This window comes from Lissotriton vulgaris, chromosome 2_1 (assembly GCF_964263255.1).
Source record: "Lissotriton vulgaris chromosome 2_1, aLisVul1.2, whole genome shotgun sequence".
NCBI lineage: Eukaryota > Metazoa > Chordata > Amphibia > Caudata > Salamandridae > Lissotriton > Lissotriton vulgaris.
In genome coordinates this window covers 947669067-947689424 of record NC_141687.1, presented here as the reverse complement: position 1 = coordinate 947689424, position 20358 = coordinate 947669067, and the positions used below count along the sequence as shown (strand labels likewise).

General features: G+C 42.1%; 1 protein-coding gene across 1 annotated transcript in view; it reads left to right on the top strand.

Annotated features, from left to right (window-relative positions):
- The window catches only part of TEKT2 (tektin 2), a 35043-nt gene extending 15130 nt beyond the window's left edge, over positions 1 to 19913 (top strand). The window contains exons 6-10 of the mRNA XM_086956496.1: positions 914 to 1028; positions 2453 to 2560; positions 9103 to 9246; positions 15937 to 16016; positions 18521 to 19913. Coding sequence (XP_086812622.1) covers positions 914 to 1028; positions 2453 to 2560; positions 9103 to 9246; positions 15937 to 16016; positions 18521 to 18734 — 661 coding nt within the window. The 3' untranslated portion in view covers positions 18735 to 19913. The remainder of the gene's footprint in view (positions 1 to 913; positions 1029 to 2452; positions 2561 to 9102; positions 9247 to 15936; positions 16017 to 18520) is intronic.
- The last annotated feature ends 445 nt before the right edge of the window (positions 19914 to 20358 follow it).

Here is a 20358-nt window from a genome sequence, read left to right as displayed (position 1 = left end):
TGCATATCTCGATTAAACATTATGCATACCTCCCTAAGGGGGTTCAAAAGAATTGCAAAGATTTAAAATATGAGGCTTAACATGTCTTCAGCTGTAAATCATGGAATCCCACCCAACCCAATGGCCGGGTGTGATTCACTGACTTCCAGTGCACTTAACAGTTCCAGTTCATTAAGGTGTGTGCCGCCTTCAGAGTAGTCTTTGGCAAAAGCCGAAACTATGTGGCTGTTTGCTTCCAGAGAGAAGGGAGGCAAGCAGCACAGAGACACCAGCTGTGAAATGCAGTTCGTTTTACCCTAGAAAGAGAAGAGAGAACCATAAGACATAAACCTATCTCATTCTCCTATCTTTGGGCATTGCAGAGATAAAAGCAACAGGTCTTTTGTCTGACTAGCATGGAATGATTCCCCTTTCTCAACAAGCACTTGGAAGCAGCCACAAATAATCTCGGATCTACTACAGTTACCTGATGCATACCTACACATACTGTGCCACTAATGTGCTCCTACTTCAGCTAGCTGAATGATGTTCATTTCATTCAGCCATTTGTGGTTTTGTAGTCAGCAGAACATTGGATTCTGGGACTTTCAGCTTGACTTTCCCCGTTAGGAGTATGATCTTATAATTCCTCTTGACTAAAACGAACTGTCTGGCAGCAAGTGACATTTGTGACATATGGTCACTTAGCAATGTTGGTTAATTCAGCATTAGGTGCTACAGACAGATTAAAAAATAGTTTTTTACCCACTCCTCGACACGAGTCCCTGGGAGTCACAGTACTATAAAAAGAGTTGAGCTGGACAATACTTTGCATAGGAAGGGGCCAAGGGAAAGGTGACAGGGGAGTTTCTCATGACATAAAGATCACAACTGAAGTTCTCTTTGCTGAAGTCCCAGCTCTTCTTGTTGACAGCTCCACCACACTGGATCAGTGGGAACAGTTCAGCCGCTATAACAAAGACAGAGCGGACGCAGAGATGAAGGCTTCAACACTGCTGCGAGAGGCAATTGCTGTCACCATTTCTCAGGTAGCTACAAATTTAATTCAGCAGCTCGCTGTAGCAATGGGTGAAGTGTTTCCATGTGTAGGTGGTGTACATTTGTAGATTATTGAGGGAGCAGATGGCCAGACAATGGTCCCTAGGACTAATAATTCAGTTCTTTTGCACCATGTGTTTATACTTGGGTGGCCTGTACAAATGACGGAGTCGGTGAGAATGCTGGTTGATAAAATAAGCAGATATGGTTCCATGTCTAAGTTGCTGGTATAACCAGGAGCGCTGAGCTCACATCATGAGTGCTACACTTGAACAAATCTGTGATATTCCAAAAGTTGCCTTTTCTTTTCAACCCTTATAATCTGTTTATGTGAAAGCTTGAGTTATATTAGAGTTTTTATCTTGAGTTAAGAACACGCTTGAACTCTGAGGCAGAGAAATGGAGGGCTGCTAGGTCAGAAGGTGAATTATATCATGTTAACACAGTCAGGAGGTGTCGTTTCAATAAATGCGATCGTCAAAGTCTTTCAGACAGAACTTTGATGCTGCAGAAGAGTTTTCAAGAGCATTGGACTGAGAATGGCCACCCACCTTACCCCAGTTTTAATTTTTCTGACTAGGACGTGACAAGCAGAGTCAGCTGACTGGTCCTGAAGGCCCTGAGTGGGTAGTAGAACTGAAAGTGAGATCTGATATAAGGCTTCAGTTGTGTGATATAGAGTATTTTGAATTTGTGCAAGCTGCTATCAGAAGCTAAAGAAGACATTTCAAGGCTCGCTGTAAGAGGAACAAGTACTAGCCACAATTTGTTTTAAAGGTCCTAGTCCTAAGTTTTTAAGGGTCCGTCAATAGAGCAAGGCATAGAGGGCATTGTCATCGTCCAGACAGGACTGGATGATTGTCTTCATGGTTGAAATTCTTAGTTTAATGGTAGTAAATTGGGTAATGTTCTAAACAAGGCACAGGTGACTGTTGCTTGATTTGGAGATCGGGCCAATGTGGGCACGTAATGTGAGTATGCATTTGAATCAGCTGGAAATTGGATGATTTAACTTCACTCCCACATTGATTCAGCTACACTTTGGCTTTGTATTTCTTGAATACCAGCTATATCAAGTCTATATTTTTGGGTAGATCTCAGCTGCAAAACCCCAAGGGATAACTTCAGATTTTTATACTTGGTTTTCTATCTACTGGACCCAGTGACACCTGCATATATTCTAGTTTTAAAATCTGTGGAACGCTCTGTAGTTACTATAATGCTGACCTCTAGTGTCACAACAGTGGCTTATTGCTTCATATGAGAAACATTTTGCCAAAAGAAAAGGCATAGACAGAAATCTGTAGCAGTCTAGAAACCTAGCCCCAAAGCTGTTTTCTGGAATATCTGTTGAATGATTTGAGCTAGATACCTTGGACTAACACAATTAAACTTATTTTTTTCCTCCCCCTAGACTAACAATGAGTTGGAGGCACAGCGGGATGCCACTGAATTTGCCTTCCGGAAGCGGATTCGGGAGACTGAAAAAGCTTATGATGAACTAAAATGGCAGGAGAAGAATGTAAGTTATTGACCAGAATCTTAAATCTGAACACCCACTCATTGGCACTACACCTCCAAAGCCTTTTTAAACTACTTTTTATTTCATTATATAAAGAGATTTGAATCTCTGCAATCTATCTCTTTTAAGCAAAATAGGTACTTTCTGTTCATAGTTGGAGGTGTATGGAGGGGGGAGATACTAAGCCCTTTCCAGCTACTAACTATGCACCACTGAGATCCAAGCAACACTGCTGAACACATAGAAGAGAAAGGTAGGCTTTTGGGTCACTCAGAACATTTTTGTGTCTTATTCCAGTTTTATAGCACATTGCCCTGGCAGGAACAATTTACTGACTTTGGGGCCTGGAGATCTGGGTTCCAATCCCAGTCTTTGATATTTAACCAAAGAATATATCTCACCGCAGTTCACTTAGTATCCATGTGCCTCAAAAAAGGTAAAAGTGACGTGAGTTTGTAGTGTAAACAAAACCTCAAAACATTTCAAAACAAAACCTGCAAATGGTATAGCGTATTCTGAAGCTAACCAGCTCGTGTTGTGGTCTTCAAAGGCCAAATCATACATACACAATAGAGAAAATAAAAAATTATGAAAACAAACTAGAACAGAGAAAACATAATACATGCATATATCACAATTTGTGCGTAAATAGGATATTTTCTGGATCAGCTCTTTTCCCAGAGCTATAGAGCTATAGATGTTTAATAAATGAGGACATCCTGTTTGGAAAACAAAGCATATTTCTATATATTTGATTAAAAGGTTTATTGCGAAAGATCTACTTAAAAATTGACATAATTGAATTTGAAACCAGTGCATGTCTCCTTACTTGTTGTTACACCAGTGGAAGCTCTGGTTGTTTTCATGTATTTATCTCATGTTTCTTCTTTTGTGCCTTACATGCAGATTATTAGCTTCTGTGCTCCTTTGTTTTTCTGAGTTCTGAGCATTTTATATAATCCACCAAGAACGCTGCTCAAGACCTCTTGCGTAAACCCCTCAATAAATCCTTGAAATAGAATCTATTTCTAAGCTTAGTCCTGGAGGGTGCATTGGACCCCCCCCCGCCACCTCCACGATCGTCCTGCCAGCCAGCCTCCACTGATTCTGTTCCTATTCTTATTGTCCAAGAAACACTGATGTGACTCACGTGTAGCAGAAGGCAAACCCCTCTTTTTTTTATTATTTATTTTTATTTAAAATTTATATCAGCAAGCAGACAGATCACAAGTAGTAGAATATAGGCAATCCAAATACATCATTCAATTTTTCACTATCAACAGATAAGGTTCTGATACAGATATTAAAAAAAGAAGACCTTTTTAAAAAAAAATCATTTAATCATGCCAATACATCATAAATTCATATCCAATTAGCAATAGGAGACCACAGTTTCAACCCCCGAATTTTCCTTCTCACACCCTTCGCTTTGTACAGTGCGGTCTCAAGATGATATTGTATTGTATTGTATATTGGATTTATATAGCGCTTATCACCCAGGGGTCTCTAAGCGCTTGCCTTGGGAACCCGTCCTGGCTTTTCCCTGTGAGATAGCCCCTACAGGGCATCCCCAAGGTGAAAGCCAGGCATCCCGCCGCGGGGGGCCGTTGTGGAGATTAAGCAAGCTTAATGCCCATAGTTGCAGAGTGTGAACCCATGATTAGGTCAGGCACCGAAGCGAGAATTATCGAGTCCGTGGACATTTGAGCTCAAGACCCTGCCGCGTTGGGAATTGAACCCTGGTCCCGGGTCTGACCTCTGCTTCAGGGTCTGCCTGCTCTAAACAGTAATCTAGATTGCCAGTTGATAAAGGTTGGTGGTTCGGCATCAAGCCATTGGGACGTAATACATAAACGAAAAACAAACATACAAATAAAAATGAACCCTTCTTCAGCCTCCAACCGAGCACTGGCCGAGCTTTCTTGAAAACCAAAGATCACCAACTCTGCTGACAGTTGCTGTCGAATACCCAAACTATGTATAAAAAAAACTCTACTTCGGTAATGAATTGAGAAAATTTGGGACAAAAAAAAAAACCCATATGAGATGCATTCGCGGCAGATAACCCATTACACTTGTTCCCCCGTGTAGGGATCCATTTAGCAAGTTTTTCAGGCGTATAATATAACTCAAAAATAGACATAAAGTGTTGGCTTTTTAAGGGCCATTAAATAAGACGTTGGTGGCCAACTCAATACTTCTCTCAAGGTTAACTCGCTCAACCCCCAGTTTATTTTGCCATTTTGCCTCCCAAACCTCCAGATCATCCTCCATCTTTTCCATAAACAACTGATATAAAGACCCCATTTTGGATCTTAATTTGATTGCTTCCAAAATTTCTACTTTTTTTAGTGTAATCAGGTTTTGAGTTACTTTCTGCTCTAAAAAAACTACGTATCTGAAGAGATTTAAAAAAATCGATTCGAGCTAGCTTGTATTTCTTCTGCAAAAAATCGAAAGAAACTAGCTGCTTCCCCTGGAACAAATCTCCAATTTTACAAATTCCAGGACTATGGCAACTAGCCATAACCTGGTCACTGAATATCTCTGGGAGTAAATGACAATTCTTGAATGGGGTATAAAAATTCAGATTACAGCCTATGCCCAATTTCTATTTCGTTTTTCTCCATATTTCAAAGGCGGCAATGACGACTTTAAATTTTCTTTTCTTTTAATAACTGGGCTCAATTATACGGTTTAAGCATTGCCTCGCCTCTTCACCCAGTAGCATCTCATAAATAGAAGGGGCAACAAAGTCTTCCGTAGGATCATCCTGCAAAATTAACACCCCTATATGTTGCAGAATAGCGATCCAGTGATTTAGTCGGAAATTGGGAACACCCCAGCCTCCTCTTTCTCTAGGTAGCATACACCCTTTAAGAGCTCTCCTAGAGCGACGATAGCTACACAAAAACCTCAAGCACATTCTCTCAATGCGGGAAAAAAGGGAGGCAGAGATCAGTAAGGGAATAGCCTGAAATATATATGCAAAAATGTGGGAAAAATAAGCATTTTTAAAACATTACTGCGCCCCTAAAGAGATAAATGTAAGTTATTAATACTTTCTAGTGTCTTATTAGAAGAAGCAATAATTGGGTCCTAGTTCAAAGGGATAATGTCCTCAACTTTAGATGATATTTTGATACCTAAATAGGTTGCCTCCGTTTCAAAATTAATATCAGCTGGGCGACCAGCCTCCAAATGAATCAGTTGTGTCTAATTTATAGCCCAAGAACGGCAAAAATACCTCGGCTGCTTCGACAATCCTAGGTAACGCATTAGTGACATCCAACGTAACCACAGCAATATCATCTGCGTACGCAAATACTTTATATACCCCATTATTTACCTCAACCGGTTTTATTGCAGTATTATTCTCCAACGTAATGATAAAAGGCTCAATATAGAGAGCGAATAATAAAGGGGAACAAGGACACCCTTGTCTTGTCCCCCTTGCTATCGCTCGATTCCCTGACAGCCTACTCGAGATACGTATAACAGCCGATGGATGAAGGTATAATGTCTGTATGGCTGTAACAAATTATGCCGGGAACCCCTTCCATGCTAGGATTGTCCACAAAAACCTCCATGAGACCCTGTCAAATGCTTTTTCAGCATCCAACAGGGCCACACCAATGGGGGAGTTGGTACCCTGCGACCAGTCCAGCATGGAAATTATCCTTTTAATGTGGTCAGTGGTATCTCTATGTTGAATAAATCCATGTTGTCTTTGTGAGACCAAACCTGGCATAAGATCGTTCAACCTATTAGCGATGAGCTTCGAATATATCTTACAGTCTGAATTAAGTAATGAAATGGGCCTGTAGGACCCCATTTCGATATCTTTGTTCCCTTTAAAAAAAAAAACACAATCATGCGTTTGACCAGGAATCAGGAGCATTATCAAAAAAGGCTTGTTGGCAAACTTCTAGTTATTCGTTTTTCAGTATGTTCCTAAAGATTCGATAGAATTCAAGTGGGATATTATCGGGGCCCATTGCCTTTCCCTGAGCTAATCCTAATAAAGCCAACTCAACTTCACCCCATACCAAGGGAGCAGATATAATTTTTTGCGTATCCAGCAGGACATCTGATGTCAAATCTTTCAGATATTCTCCCTCTTTTCCAGCGTCTAATTCTGGCCCCGAGATGCTATATAAAGATTGATAGAATCCTTGAAAAGCTTCAAGAGCACCCTCTTTAGTTTCTTGCATTACTCCGTTTAAATCAATAATTTTATGAATATCGTTGTAGACTGCCTTCTCCCTTAATCTTTTCGCCAACATTCTACCTGTTCTTTCACTGAGTTCATAAGTATCTTCCTTGTACTGTACATATTTTTCCACTATTTGATCAGCAATATTGGCGTACACACTAGCCCTTTTAATAATAAGGTCTCTTTGAGCTATCACAAAATCGTTTCTGCTAATTTCCGCTCCGCCATTATAACCAGGTCGAAATCATTTTTATGTTTGGCCCATATCTTTTTACGTTTAAAGTTAGAAAAGCTGAGAGTTTCACCTCTAACGACTGACTTAAAGGTATCCCAGACTATTTTCAGCTCAGCTGTTCCTTTATTAAATTGGAAAAACTCCTGAATAATATTAGTCATAAATTGATGGTACTCCTCATCCATTAGTAACTTTCTATCAAAAGACCAGAGCTGACTGCCTACTTTAGCCTCGGGGCCTAGAACAAGCTCTAGTATTACCGGATTATGATCCGATAACAATTTAGGCTGTATCTCAACATTGGCTTTTACAAGCAGTGCGGATGCTATGAAAAAATAATCCAATCGAACAAATTTGGAGTGAGGGGCAGAAAAAAAGTAAACCCTGGATTATTGGACTGCAGTAAATTCCAAACATCACTAAGTCCGTGTTCTAAAATCAAACCCCTTAATGATGTAAATACCTGCTTCTTTCTACCTGTATATACATTGTTTGCTCTAACATTCACCTGGGCGTCAATATGTACATTAAAATCACCACACATTACCACCGGTTGCATCCACTGAGCTAATTCTATGTTCAAGTAATTCAAAAGTTCGTCGTCGTCCAAATTAGGACCATACATGTTACAAAGTGTAAATTTGAATTGATTAATCTTAAATTCACTAATTGCCCATCAGCCCCATTTATCTGCAAACAAAACAAGTGATGGACCGAATGTGGATCAATGTCACACATTCACCCCAGTCCAAAGATCTGGGCCCAAATCCATCGTTTTTTTGCACTCCACACCACCCTGGGTTAGACAATGGCGATATGCAAATCAGCTCTGACCCTGTGCCCCATGGGAACAGTCCAGTCCGAACTACAAAAGCCATGTCCTTCCCAGAACGGAATCAAGCATCCGAGGACCGGACCGGTTTCGAGGTAACACCTCTCATCAGCCCGGCTAGCTTGACTCCAGTGGTGTGGAGTGCCTGGGACCCACGTCTGGGCATCCCCAGCGCACTTATGGCGGCAATTGCAAACAAAACAAGTGATGGACCGAATGTGGATCAATGTCACACATTCACCCCAATCCAAAGATCTGGGCCCAAATCCATCGTTTTTTTGCACTCCACACCACCCTGGGTTAGACAATGGCGATATGCAAATCAGCTCTGACCCTGTGCCCCATGGGAACAGTCCAGTCCGAACTACAAAAGCCATGTCCTTCCCAGAACGGAATCAAGCATCCGAGGACCGGACCGGTTTCGAGGTAACACCTCTCATCAGCCCGGTTAGCTTGACTCCAGTGGTGTGGAGTGCCTGGGACCCACGTCTGGGCATCCCCAGCGCACTTATGGCGGCAATTGCAAACAAAACAAGTGATGGATTATCTGCAGCAGTTTTTATACAAACGCCCAACCCACTTTTTTTAAGAATCGCCACCCCTCTCTTAACCCCAGAATGCAAACCCCTCTACTGTAGTCATATACCCAGGGCCCTTGGGTGTCATTACAGACCAGTGCTTAGTAGAAATGTAACCGCATGATGATACAATGTTACCACCATGAAAGAGAGGCATAATTGAGGAAGGGAACCTGGTGAGGAACTACAATCTTAAATTGATTTGAAAGTGATTATGATGCTACAGTTTGGGAGAGAGGGATTATGATGTTTCATTTGAGATGTATACTTGTTCAAAACAATAAGGCTAGAGAGGCTATAACCATGTAGTACGAAAGAGAAGCTTTCTTGCAGATGAGGACCTCAGGATATTGATGTGACTGTTGAGAGAGTGAGGGTTTCTGCACAAGTGAGAAATGGTCACTATAGTGGGAGAAGCAATTAGTGCAGTGTCACCACAGGGAGAGAACATAATTCTGATGAAGCTATGCTGATTAGCAAATACTTAAGATCAGCCTTGTCTTTTTCACTGCTGCTGAATTGTGAACAGAAACCCTATATTACCTGAAACAGTAAATTGCTGGAGAATTGCCAGGAACTCAGACTTAGGGTTGGCTGACTTCTGGAAATAGATGGATACCTATTCTATTACTACTGGGTATATAATAACAAATATCTCTTCTGCATTTTGATCAAATTCAGACAAAAGAAGAGATTGCTGAGATGGAGGAAGACATCAGACGCCTCGAGGAAGACCTGCGGCTGAAGAGTGGCCCCCTGAAGTTGGCTCACACCCGTCTCGAGACCCGCACCTACCGACCAAATGTAGATCTATGCAGGGACAAGGTATATTACAATCCTCCATGTCTGTCTACCTTATATGCTGTCTAAATCAATCAAGGTATTGAGGACTATGGATAATTAAGAGTCAGTCGGATGTTCTCACGATACTTCACAGGACAATACTCTTGTCATAAATGAACAGCACACACTAAAGAAAATATTTGCTTGCACCAGGTCACACTGACCATAGGCTAACAAAATGGTCCTAGCCAAATGAGTAGACCAGCATGCTTCCTGTTTATTAGGACATACATTCTGCCATATCTAGGTGCACATGGGACCTACAGGGTTATTGATGAATGAGTAACCATGGCAATTAAGTTTGGACAGTCCTGTTGTTCTAAAATGGCAGAGCTGGGTATCTGAGGGAAGTTATTATCTTTGTGGAAGAGGCACATGAAAGGTTGAATTGACAGTATTTTGGAAATAGGCATTTTATGACTAGATTTAGAGGAGTTGGGCCAAAGACTACACATCTTGACCCAATTCTAATCTCATCTTCATAAGACAGCCGTACCCCTCTCTGTGGAAATTGGCAGCAAATGTTTCAACTTGATCTAACACCCCAAAGTCAACAATTGCAAATCATATCAACATCTGGATAAAAGTAGCTCCTTCCACCTACTACACCTGTCAAATGACAGACATTTTTGTATCTACCTCAGTACCCTGCCTTTTTTCTTAACATCCTGCCCCACATGAATCCCACCTCTCCTTACCCAAATGTTTATCTGTCACCTACTCCTCTCATCTCCCTCTTCTACTACTGCTACTACTACACACTTTCCTCTTGAAATACCTTTGTTTTTACTATCCCTCCATATCCTCCTATGACTCCTAATCCTCTGCATAACTACTGCTAACTACTACACTATCATACCCTTCCCACACTGAACGCTCACCTTCCGACTCTTCTCTGATCCCTAGCCTTTGCTGCATCACCTTCTACCCATTCTTCCATCATACTCTTTAATCTCACATGTAAATTCAGTTTTCAGCTTTGACTCACTACAGGCATACAATCTGTGTATGAAATCCATAAGCTACCATTTCCACGTCTCATTTTACCTTTTCTTTCACCTTACTGCTCCTAGTTTCTTTCCCTCACAAGCACCCATTCTTCCAATTCATTCTGTGATGTCCATCCATTCAAAGAAAGACTGTATCCCAACTCCCCGTTAACCCAAATAATCACCTCTCCATCTAAAACCTCCTTTATACATTGAGGTTCTGCACATTAATGCAGAGTTTCTGAACAAGAACCACATTACATCTATGATCTTTTGTTAATGGCTTGCTTTTCATCACCAAAACGTGGCCTCATGAGAAACCATGCCATGAGGAAGATTGGAATAGGAACAGCCATTGCCCACAGACACTCCCTGCCTACAACATACATTGTAAACCACTCAAGAATGCAGATCTCTGTCCACTGTTCACATACATCATCTTTAGCATCTTTATTTTACTCTGTCTACACATCTGCAGACCTCCACATGCAGTATGTCCTGACTTCTTCGTAGACACTATCTCCAAGATAATGTTAAAATATCACAAACAATGCATACAGGGGCAATTTTAATACTTGGTTTGGCAAGCCTGAATTGTCCAATTCTAAATGAATGCTATCCAACATGGAACCATTAAATATAGTTCAAGTGGTAACATGCGCTCTCTCTTCACACAGCAGGGCATACCCTGGTTTCAATGTTGCCCCTTAAGAGCCTCATCATGGTTACCAGCAAATATCACATGACCTGGACGTGGTCATGCTATACTTCATTTTAACCTCCAACCGCTCGCTCTACCAGCCAAATCTAAAATAATTGATAAAACATCATCCAGAGCATGAAAATGACTCAACCAGGCCACATGATACCTGTACCTATCCTAGCAGAGATGCCGAATCAACAGTTTTTTCGCTGCCTGACATCCCAACAAATAAAAATACTACCGCCCATCAGCATTGGAAAGCTTATAGGCTGACCCCATAGTTGAAATTTCTCGAGTTCAACAAAAATCTCGGGGAGGACTTTTGAAAATGAGAAACAGACCTAAGTGCATTACTGTTCTAGAATTTTCAAAGCTATTTTCAAGAAGGTGCAAACTCTCTACTGTAAGGAAATGCTGGTTTTTGCATGTTCACCCCACATTTTTGAGTGATGCTGCTATTTTTTAAACTCAGAGTGCACTGAGGCCTGATAACCACACCTCAGTGCCAGTGTTCTAACTCATTACAATGTTGCATTGGCTACCCTCAATTGGCAGAGTCTGACCTCCATATAAGCCCCTATTATATAGTTCCAAAGGCATGTAAGGCAGAATGTCCACCCAGGACTGCAGCACTGATTGTGCCACCCTTTGTGTCACAAAGTAAGAAATGGCTTCCAGCCTGCCTCTGCATACTGGAATGTGCAATGGTAACACTGCTAGCTTGACCTTTGCCATTCAAACCACTGGCAAAGCCCCCACTCCCCTTATCAATATATGTACGTCTCCCCTAAGGAAAGCCATATAACACTAAGGCAGGGAGCCCAAGTCGAATTTAATGTCACTGTTCTAGAAATTCAACTTTTCTAAAGTTGCCACTCTATTAGTCAGTTTGTCTAGTGGCCTCACATGGTCAATGGCCACCAGACCGCTTTCTGCCCTCCTGGGGAGGAAGCCTCCAGGCTTAGGAACAATAGCAGCCTGCTACATGATGAGGAGTTACCTCCCCTTTGCAGGAAGCCACTCAGGGTGTTAGCCCAAATGGTGAGCTTCAACGGCGAAGCTGCCTTTGGTGGGCAAATGGTGATCACACTCTTGAGGGGCTACCCTTTGTTCAGGAAGAGAGACTGGCAGCGAGAACACACAGACCAGTGCCCAAACCGGTTATCCAGGGGAGTGTAGTCTACAGGTAGACACCTCTACGGAGAGATACCAAACTCATAACACTTAAAGAACGGTTCAGACATCTTGAGAGTGGGCAGAATAGTGCACTCTGGGATTGCTAGATGCCACACATATCCGGAAAGTCATCACACAGAGGTAAGGGACATGGTAGCCAATTAGGTTGTGACTGCATCAGCCCCCAAGGCGCTTTTTGGGCATAAATATGCCATACCCCTGGCACCCTGAACCTCAGATCATGCCGGAACTGGAGAAAGAACCGCCCCGCTGACCCTTGTACTTGGCAAAGAGAGGCTGCACCGTCTGCTGGACTGCACCTGCTCCGCCTTGGGCTAGCACAGAGAGGGCTGTCCCCGTGGCTCCTGGCTTGGGAAAAGTTGTTCTCATGTCCTGGACCAAAGAATTGACTCCAAAGGTCAGTCTGCTGACCCATGGAACCAGCACCAGGGCCAACTAAGCTGAAGTAGCCCAATTCGGCAGGTCAGTAGCCACTTTGAAGGAATCACCATGGACTGCCGCTGGGTGCCCGAAGAGACCAATCCTGAACTGCTAAAAGTTGTACCCGATTCATCTAGATCCAAGAATGTCGTTTAAGTCCAGATTGGTTGCCCAAGAGAGATACCAGCCTCCACCAAAGGATATCACTGGGACAGGTGTGGACGGAGACCTGTAGCCCAGCCACTACTGGTCTTCTTCTGTCTCAAAGAGGACTGCGCGAGTCCCCGACTTATGTGGGAAAATTCGTCCCACCTGACCTGTGGACCGGGGAATAACTGCAAAGGTACCCCCTTCGACTGCACAACACCCCATCTTCCTTCTGCTGCATTCGAAGCATTAGGACCATTGAAGTCTATAGCTATTGTGCTGTAAAGTATGGAACTGGACTAGAAAATGCTTTGGTGGCCAGGTAACAGAGCAAATACTTTCTCCCTGTCAAATGTGGTCACCCAAGCTGGGCCAGAGTAGTCCAACTCAACTCTTACAAACGTTGCAGAAGTTTACAAAGTTTACAGTTACCAATGCTTGTTTGTGGCTAAACTGAGATTTACGTTTTCTTGAAAAATCTGCATCTCCTTAACACTCTGGTGGATTTTGCTCATCTTGGACTCTAAAAAATCATAAAAATAGAATCTATTTCTATAAATTGGTGTTGGATTCCTTTTATGTGATTCGCAGGTGGACCTTCTACATTTAAAAGTTGTCTTTCTTGATTGTTGTGTGGTTAAACATCATAAAACTCTACTGCCTGAAACCAAAGATGGTGGTACGGAGTTTGAACCTCTGCTCATTGTAAATCTTTTTTAAACTAACTGATCCTCCATAAGGTTTGCACTTGTCCCTACTTCTGAGCACCTCGAAGCTTATAAAATAACTACAATAATGCAAGTTCAGGTTAAATATCAGTGCTTGTACAATGAGATATTCTCCTCATTGCATGCCAGGTTTAACCGCTTTTGCTCAGGAGTTACTAAATGCCCACTTGCCATAAATGACAGTTCAACATGTTCATGCATTTTTTAAGTGGTGAAATTACCGCGTTGTTTGAGTCCAGGTCTATGGACCAACTATATACCTGTGTAATACACATTGTGAGTTAACATCCTTATGAAAGGGGACAAATGCTGTTCACTACCTTGAATAATTAGAGTACAAGGTGGAACATAATTCTGTGAGCTGGTCACCTGGAGTTGTAGGGAATAAAAGTAAAATATTTTATACACATGCATTAGAGCACAATTGTAAACAGAAAACGTGTTTTAAAGTAGATGAACTCTGAAAACAAATGTAAAAAGTAGTGGAAACTATAGAGGTAATAATATTGGCGGAATTAATTTCCCACCCATTTCGACCCCTTGCCACTTGTAAGTGGCAGGTGTGGGGCTATTGTGTCGTGACAACTTAGCACCTTCTTGGCAGTGCTGTGCAAAGCACTCACTTGATCTCAATGCATACACAAACATGCCATGGCTGCTACACCACTCTTCTCAGCATGGCTCACATCCTTTCAATGGAACAACCAATAAAGTGCATGCTGTCATGAGGTACCTGCACTTTAAACAAAGCTTATGCTGGCACTTTGATGGAAGACCACAGCAACATGGAATATCTACAATTCAGTGGAATCATGTACTTGCATGGAGTTCTTGGTCTTCACTGGAAGTACGCACTGCTGGAAGTACATGCACTTTGATGGAACAACACACTAACAGGAAGACTGCACTTAAATGGACATTTCTATTAACAGTAAACGCCTACGAGTATCTTTATATTGATGGAAGCACACACTAAAGGCAGTATCTTCATCCTGATGGAAGCTCACACTGACCAAAGGGTCTTCATACTAAACGGAGGCACATACTCGGAGGCAAGGCTTGAACTTGAACTTCAGCAGAAGCATACATTGGGAGGTTTTGTGTTTTACTCGACAGACATGCTGGCAGGAAGAGCCTGTGCTTTGATTGCTTCATTTAAAACGTTAGCACTTGTTGTTCAAAGTGTGAACTTGTATTATCTGCACATTAAATTGCACACTAGCATAGAACATCTCCAAATCAAATTAAGCAGAAACTAGCAACAAGTATATGCAATTATATGAGAGCACATAGTGGCAAGGAGTTTCAACATTGCAAAGTAAGCACAAAACAACAGGAAGTATTTGAATTTTAAAGGAAGTAACATTGACAGGAAGTGCTTACTCTTTAAAGGGTATGCACAATTATAGGGCATACTTTGCAAGGACTACACAAAATGGAGTGACTTCACTTAAAAGAAGAGACAGCACTTCTTTCCTGGCTTAAGCTCCTGCTTTGGCTACCACATTTGAGTTGTTCCCAGATTCATATTATGTACTGAAGGTAGAAATGTTGCTTGTGAAGCTCTTTTGGGATTCTCTGTCTTCCAGTGCCCCTAAACATTACCACCAAAGAAGCATTATTAAAGACTATTGCCAGCAACCTACCCAAAAATGTATTCAAGAGCCTTCCACAGGCCATTAAAAAAGGATGACCTTCTTAGGTAAAGCAAACCCGTCCCCAAGCAGCTTATGCCCCATCCTCTTCTGAAGATACTTATAGGTGGACCGGCCACATATTTCACGAGAGGGGTCACCAGACTTTAGGTGAGAGGTCACCATACACTCAACATTGAGCAGTGTTATTCCGTTTGCACCATGGATGTGATACCATGGGCTCTGTGCAAACAAAGGTGTGATAACATTAGGTATTTGCAAGTGGGTTCGATGCAGTGGACTGTAAGTGATGAGAGATGCAAGCAACTGTGTGTAGGTCAAGTGTGAAATTCTAGATCTTGAAAAGTTAGTTGTGATTCCATTTGTAGAATGAATTAAATTGATGTGTTTGTCTTGCCTGTGTTTGGAAAGAATGGCTGGGGGTTCTTCGAGGGCGTATGGTGTAGAAAGGGGTAGGTGCTCTTTGAAAGAGTGTATATAAGTTCAAGAATTACAAGAGTAATTTAGCTGGCTGCAGGCTCCTATGAAAAACATTAGAACCCTGCCTTTTTATTTGTTTCATTTGTTTGTCTTTCATATTAAGTGCTGTCTCTTTCCTGTTGTCCTTAGATGGACACACATAGCGGCTTTTAGTGCTTTTAGTGTCCTTACTGCCTTGTCCTCTCTTCACCTTTTTAAAAGTCTCTGAATTTTACATGCTTTGGCACATGGTGCTGCAACAAGCCTAAGCACATCTTGTGGACACTAGGGGAAATTTATTTGTCAGAAAAGAAAACTTTGCCGAAGATAGTCAAAGACAAAATTCCAGTAACATGTCTTTCTGTGACTCCTAGGCCCAGTACGGGCTCACGGATGAGGTCCACCAGCTGGAAGGCATCATTGCTGCCCTGAAGCAGAAGCTGGCACAGACACAGTAAGTATGTGAGAAGAGTTGTAATGGTTTAAATATGGCATGAGGTTCGTGCATCTCAGTTCCAACTCACTACAGGGTGGATCAATCAATACTTCATTTATTCTGTTATTTGATAACATTAAAGGAACAGTTTTGCACGCAACTCGGTGATCTCGCCACCTTCTTAAGAAGGTGAACCGTGGCTGCGTTTTGTTTGTGATTCCTTTATTGAAGTACAATTGTGGTAGCAGCTATCACCACAAAGGCATGCGTACTAACGTACATGGAATTGTATGATTTTGTAACACAGGTCTATTAACCTGTTACAAGTATAGCTAGCAGTCAAATTTGTTGTGGTATGAAAAAGTCTTTGTGCATATCCTTGTCACCATAAGGACTTTGAATGTCCCCAGAATTGCACAGTACAGAAATATTATTGTTAAAATTACTAATAGTTTTTTAGATATTGTTTCAGAAGATATTTTTGGAATACAGCCATTTTAGAGGCGCACTCGTATCCTTCAAATGTGAACACAATCCCACATTTAATTCAGTGAGCATGATTAAAAGGCTGCTTGCCCTAAATGGAGTTACCTTTCATCACGTGAACTCTGTGAGAACCTGGCCAGGTTCTTTCGGGAAAAGATCCAACTGATTATTGATGATCTCGTGGGTGGTCAGCAAGCAGCAGGGAACCTGATCTTAGCAACAGAGGGGACTGTAGTAAATGAGGTGGCGACTCAGAGGATGATAACATTGGCCTTTGCGGTCAAGTTCCTGTAAAGCTCCGTGAGTTTACCCCCCTCACTACGGAGGAATTTTGAAGTTTGGCACAGGGTATCTCCTCTGGATGACCCTTAGATCCAGTACCACATAAGATCTGGAGGGAGTCCAAGGAAGAACTATTCCCCTCTTTGAGGCTGATTTGTAATCAGTCACTTATCAGTGGTGTAGTTCCCCCACAATGGAAGCAGGCTCTAGTTTCTCCCTTACTGAAGAAGCCTTCTCTTGATCCTGAATGCTCGAAAAATTATAGACCTATCTCCTTGCTGCCGTTCCCCGCTAAAATCGCGGAACGAGCTATAAGTACGACTCTCTCTTCTTACCTTGAACAACACAATCTGATGGAAGAGGTTCAGTTTGGATTTCGGCCGGCTCATGGGACCGAGACGGCATTGTTGACCGTCATGGATGAGCTTCAGAGGCGGGCAGACAGGACAGGCAGCTGCATTGATTCTGCTTGACCTGTCTGCCGCCTCTGATATGGTCAACCATGAGATTTTGTAGAGTAGATTGAGCGTGATTGGGGTAAAGGGCACTGCCTTGCAGTGGTTTCGATCTTTTTTACAGGACAGACAGCAGGCGGTATCCCTTCCCCCCTTCCAATCTGCCTTCTCCAACATGTTGCATGGTGTTCCTCAGCAATCAGCCCTATCCTTTTTAATGTGTACCTAAAAACTCTGATCACTGTCATCAAGGCCTATAATATTGACATAGTTAACTATGCAGATGACACTCAGATGATCCTTTCCTTTGAGGGGGAGGATTTGATTACAGTAGAGGCTTTTCACAACTGTTTTCAGGACACGGCCCGCTGACTGCAGGCTAATTCTTTACAATTTAACGCAGGAAAGAGTGAAGTGATTTTCTGCTCGGCAAACATGATCTCTCCTCTTCTTCCTGGCAATCTTTGGCCTTTGGGCACGGCGTCTGCAGTCCAGCCGGCAACTACTGTCCTCAATTTAGGCATTATATTCGAAGATGAGCTTACTCTGGAAACACAGGTCACGAGAACAACTGCCTCCTGTTTTGCGATCATGAGATCCCTTCGAAAAATGTTCCCTTTACTACCTTCTCAGGTACAGGCACAGGTAGCCAGATGCACAATTCTCAGTAGGCTTGACTACTGTAATGCTCTACTGCTGGAATCCCCTAACTTCCTGCTGGACAGATTGCAAAGAATCCAGTCGGCAGCTGCCAAACTTGTCTTAGGGTGGCCTAGAAGCTCTTCTGCCTCTGCAGCTTTAGCAGAACTTCATTGGCTCCCCCCGAGACAGAGAGTGCAATTTAAATCTCTTTGCCTTGTTTTTAAAGCCCTCCACGGTATACGGCCCGTGCGCATGCGCAAAAAATTTGACTGGTACGTCCCGACAAGAACATTGCGTTCTTCTTCTGCAAGATTAGTGAAGGTTCCCAGATTTCGAAAGGCTAGATCAGGGGCCAGATCCTTTGGGGTGGCAGCGGCTAAACTGTGGAACAGCCTTCCCTGGGAAATTAGGCAAACCAGGGAGCTCCTCCCCTTTAGAAAAAGGGTGAAAACCTGGCTGTTCCCTAAGACTTAGTTGCCGGTGTCTGTGCCCTCTCTTCCCCCCCCGCTCTTTATAAATTGATTAAATAAATAAATAAATAAAGCTTCTACACTTATTCATCTCCTCAGTTGTCTGTATCCTAATTGTTGCATCATCTGTTTGTCAATAGATTGGTTCAGTACCAAAATGTTTACCCTTGTGTGTTTTTCCCCGAAGGGATGCACTGGATGCTCTGTACAAGCACCTGGCTCGCATCCAAGAAGACATCCGCATCAAGGAGAACACTCTGCTGCAGGACAACAAGTGCCTGGACATCAGGAAGAAACTGACTGTCCCCGCCGAGAAGTACATGCCAACCGTCGACACCTTCAACCGTACCTCAAACCGCTGCTTGTCTCCCCTAAAGGTTCGACAGTTAGAACTTGTCTAACCAGTGGCAGTGAGTTCATTATTACCCATGTAAGGGCTACCACCAGTTATACAGGTATAAATATATTACAAAAATCCCCCTCTCCTCCTGCCTCCCAAGCACAACACTTAAGCACAATGTATTAAATGAATGAATAAAGTACTATATCTTTATGTGAATCGCACATTCATATTGCTTTATCAGAATTTCTCACTCAGGTTGGTCTTCCCATGCTTTAAGCTTCTCATTTCATGAGCATCTTTCCAACAGATGACTGTCTCAGACTACTGCAGGAGGGACCCAACCTCCTCTACCACTTTAGTGATAGCTGTCCCCTAATTCTCTTTCCTTAATCCATAACTAGATGCAATAACTGCGCTTCACTCGTAATTCTGAGGTTATCTTCACATTAATTTTGTTGAAGAGATCAGAATCTATGGGCCTGATTAGAGATATCCCGTCCACCTTATTACAAGTGCACTAGGTATAGTTTTGAAAGATGGATCTACCCTTGACGATACATTATAGAACATTGCATTATGAACCAAAGACTTATTGCAGAAGATTCCGTACATCTTGCACAGTGCTTTTTCAGTTCATATTTAGTTGTATCCTAATGTACTTGTAATTAGATGGACAGTCTCCTGTCACATTTGTGACGCAGTACTCGCCCGGCAAACTCTTAGTCAGACCCTATATTATAATTTGTATTGTGTAAAAAGCAAAAATATGTTTCATTAGAAAAGCCCTCTGCAAAATATATATTAGAGCTGCCTCTAAAATAAGAGATTGGTTCATAATGTAATATTCTACAGTGTGTATTTAATGGTAAAATTTCCAAAATGCCCATGTATTTGAGGTAATATCTGATGTATGATAAAAGAATACAGTGTTTTAGGAACACCGATTATTATTTCCCAGTTCTTCCGGGTCCACCACTACACATTCATTTTAAAACCTGGAAGTGCAGTGCCTGAGGTCTTCATTTTTATTTGAAAGCATATATAGTTTATTACTTAGACTAGTAATCTGTCCCCATGAAAATAGACTTGCTTGAAGCACAGAGGTGATTCACGTTACAGAATTAAACCTATTGATCTTTTTCTCATTGTATTTATTTACAGTTTTAAATGTTCCCACGGACTAGTGCATAACAGCACTGTACAGTTGGAAGCCTCAATAAAACAGCATCGAAAAGCAGTTTACTGGATGCAAATTTACTGGTTAAAAATAATATCTTGAGCTGAGGGAATGAGATAAAATAAGAGTATATATTATTTCAATATGGTTGAGGCAGGTAACTATAGGGAATCAACGAGGTGGCTTTGGGATGAAGATGGGAGAGCACGGTGGATCTGTAGTATTCAGGGTGAGTCATGTGAGACCCACTCTGTAGTACGTCCAGGGATAAAGTGTGTTAGTGTTGCTATCTGGAATCGTTTTGAGAATGCAGCAATGGTAGTGTGGAAGATTGCCATTTGATAGTGGTGAACAGGGTGGTGGGGTCAGATGGGGGTGCAAAGTAGAGAGATTACACCTTCTCTCTCCAAAATGTCGCTTTGAGACTGAAGCCTGGCACACCATGTCCCAGAACCCTGCTTTAAGGTTTTGAATAATTCTTAATTTCTCTCAATCTCCTTTCAGC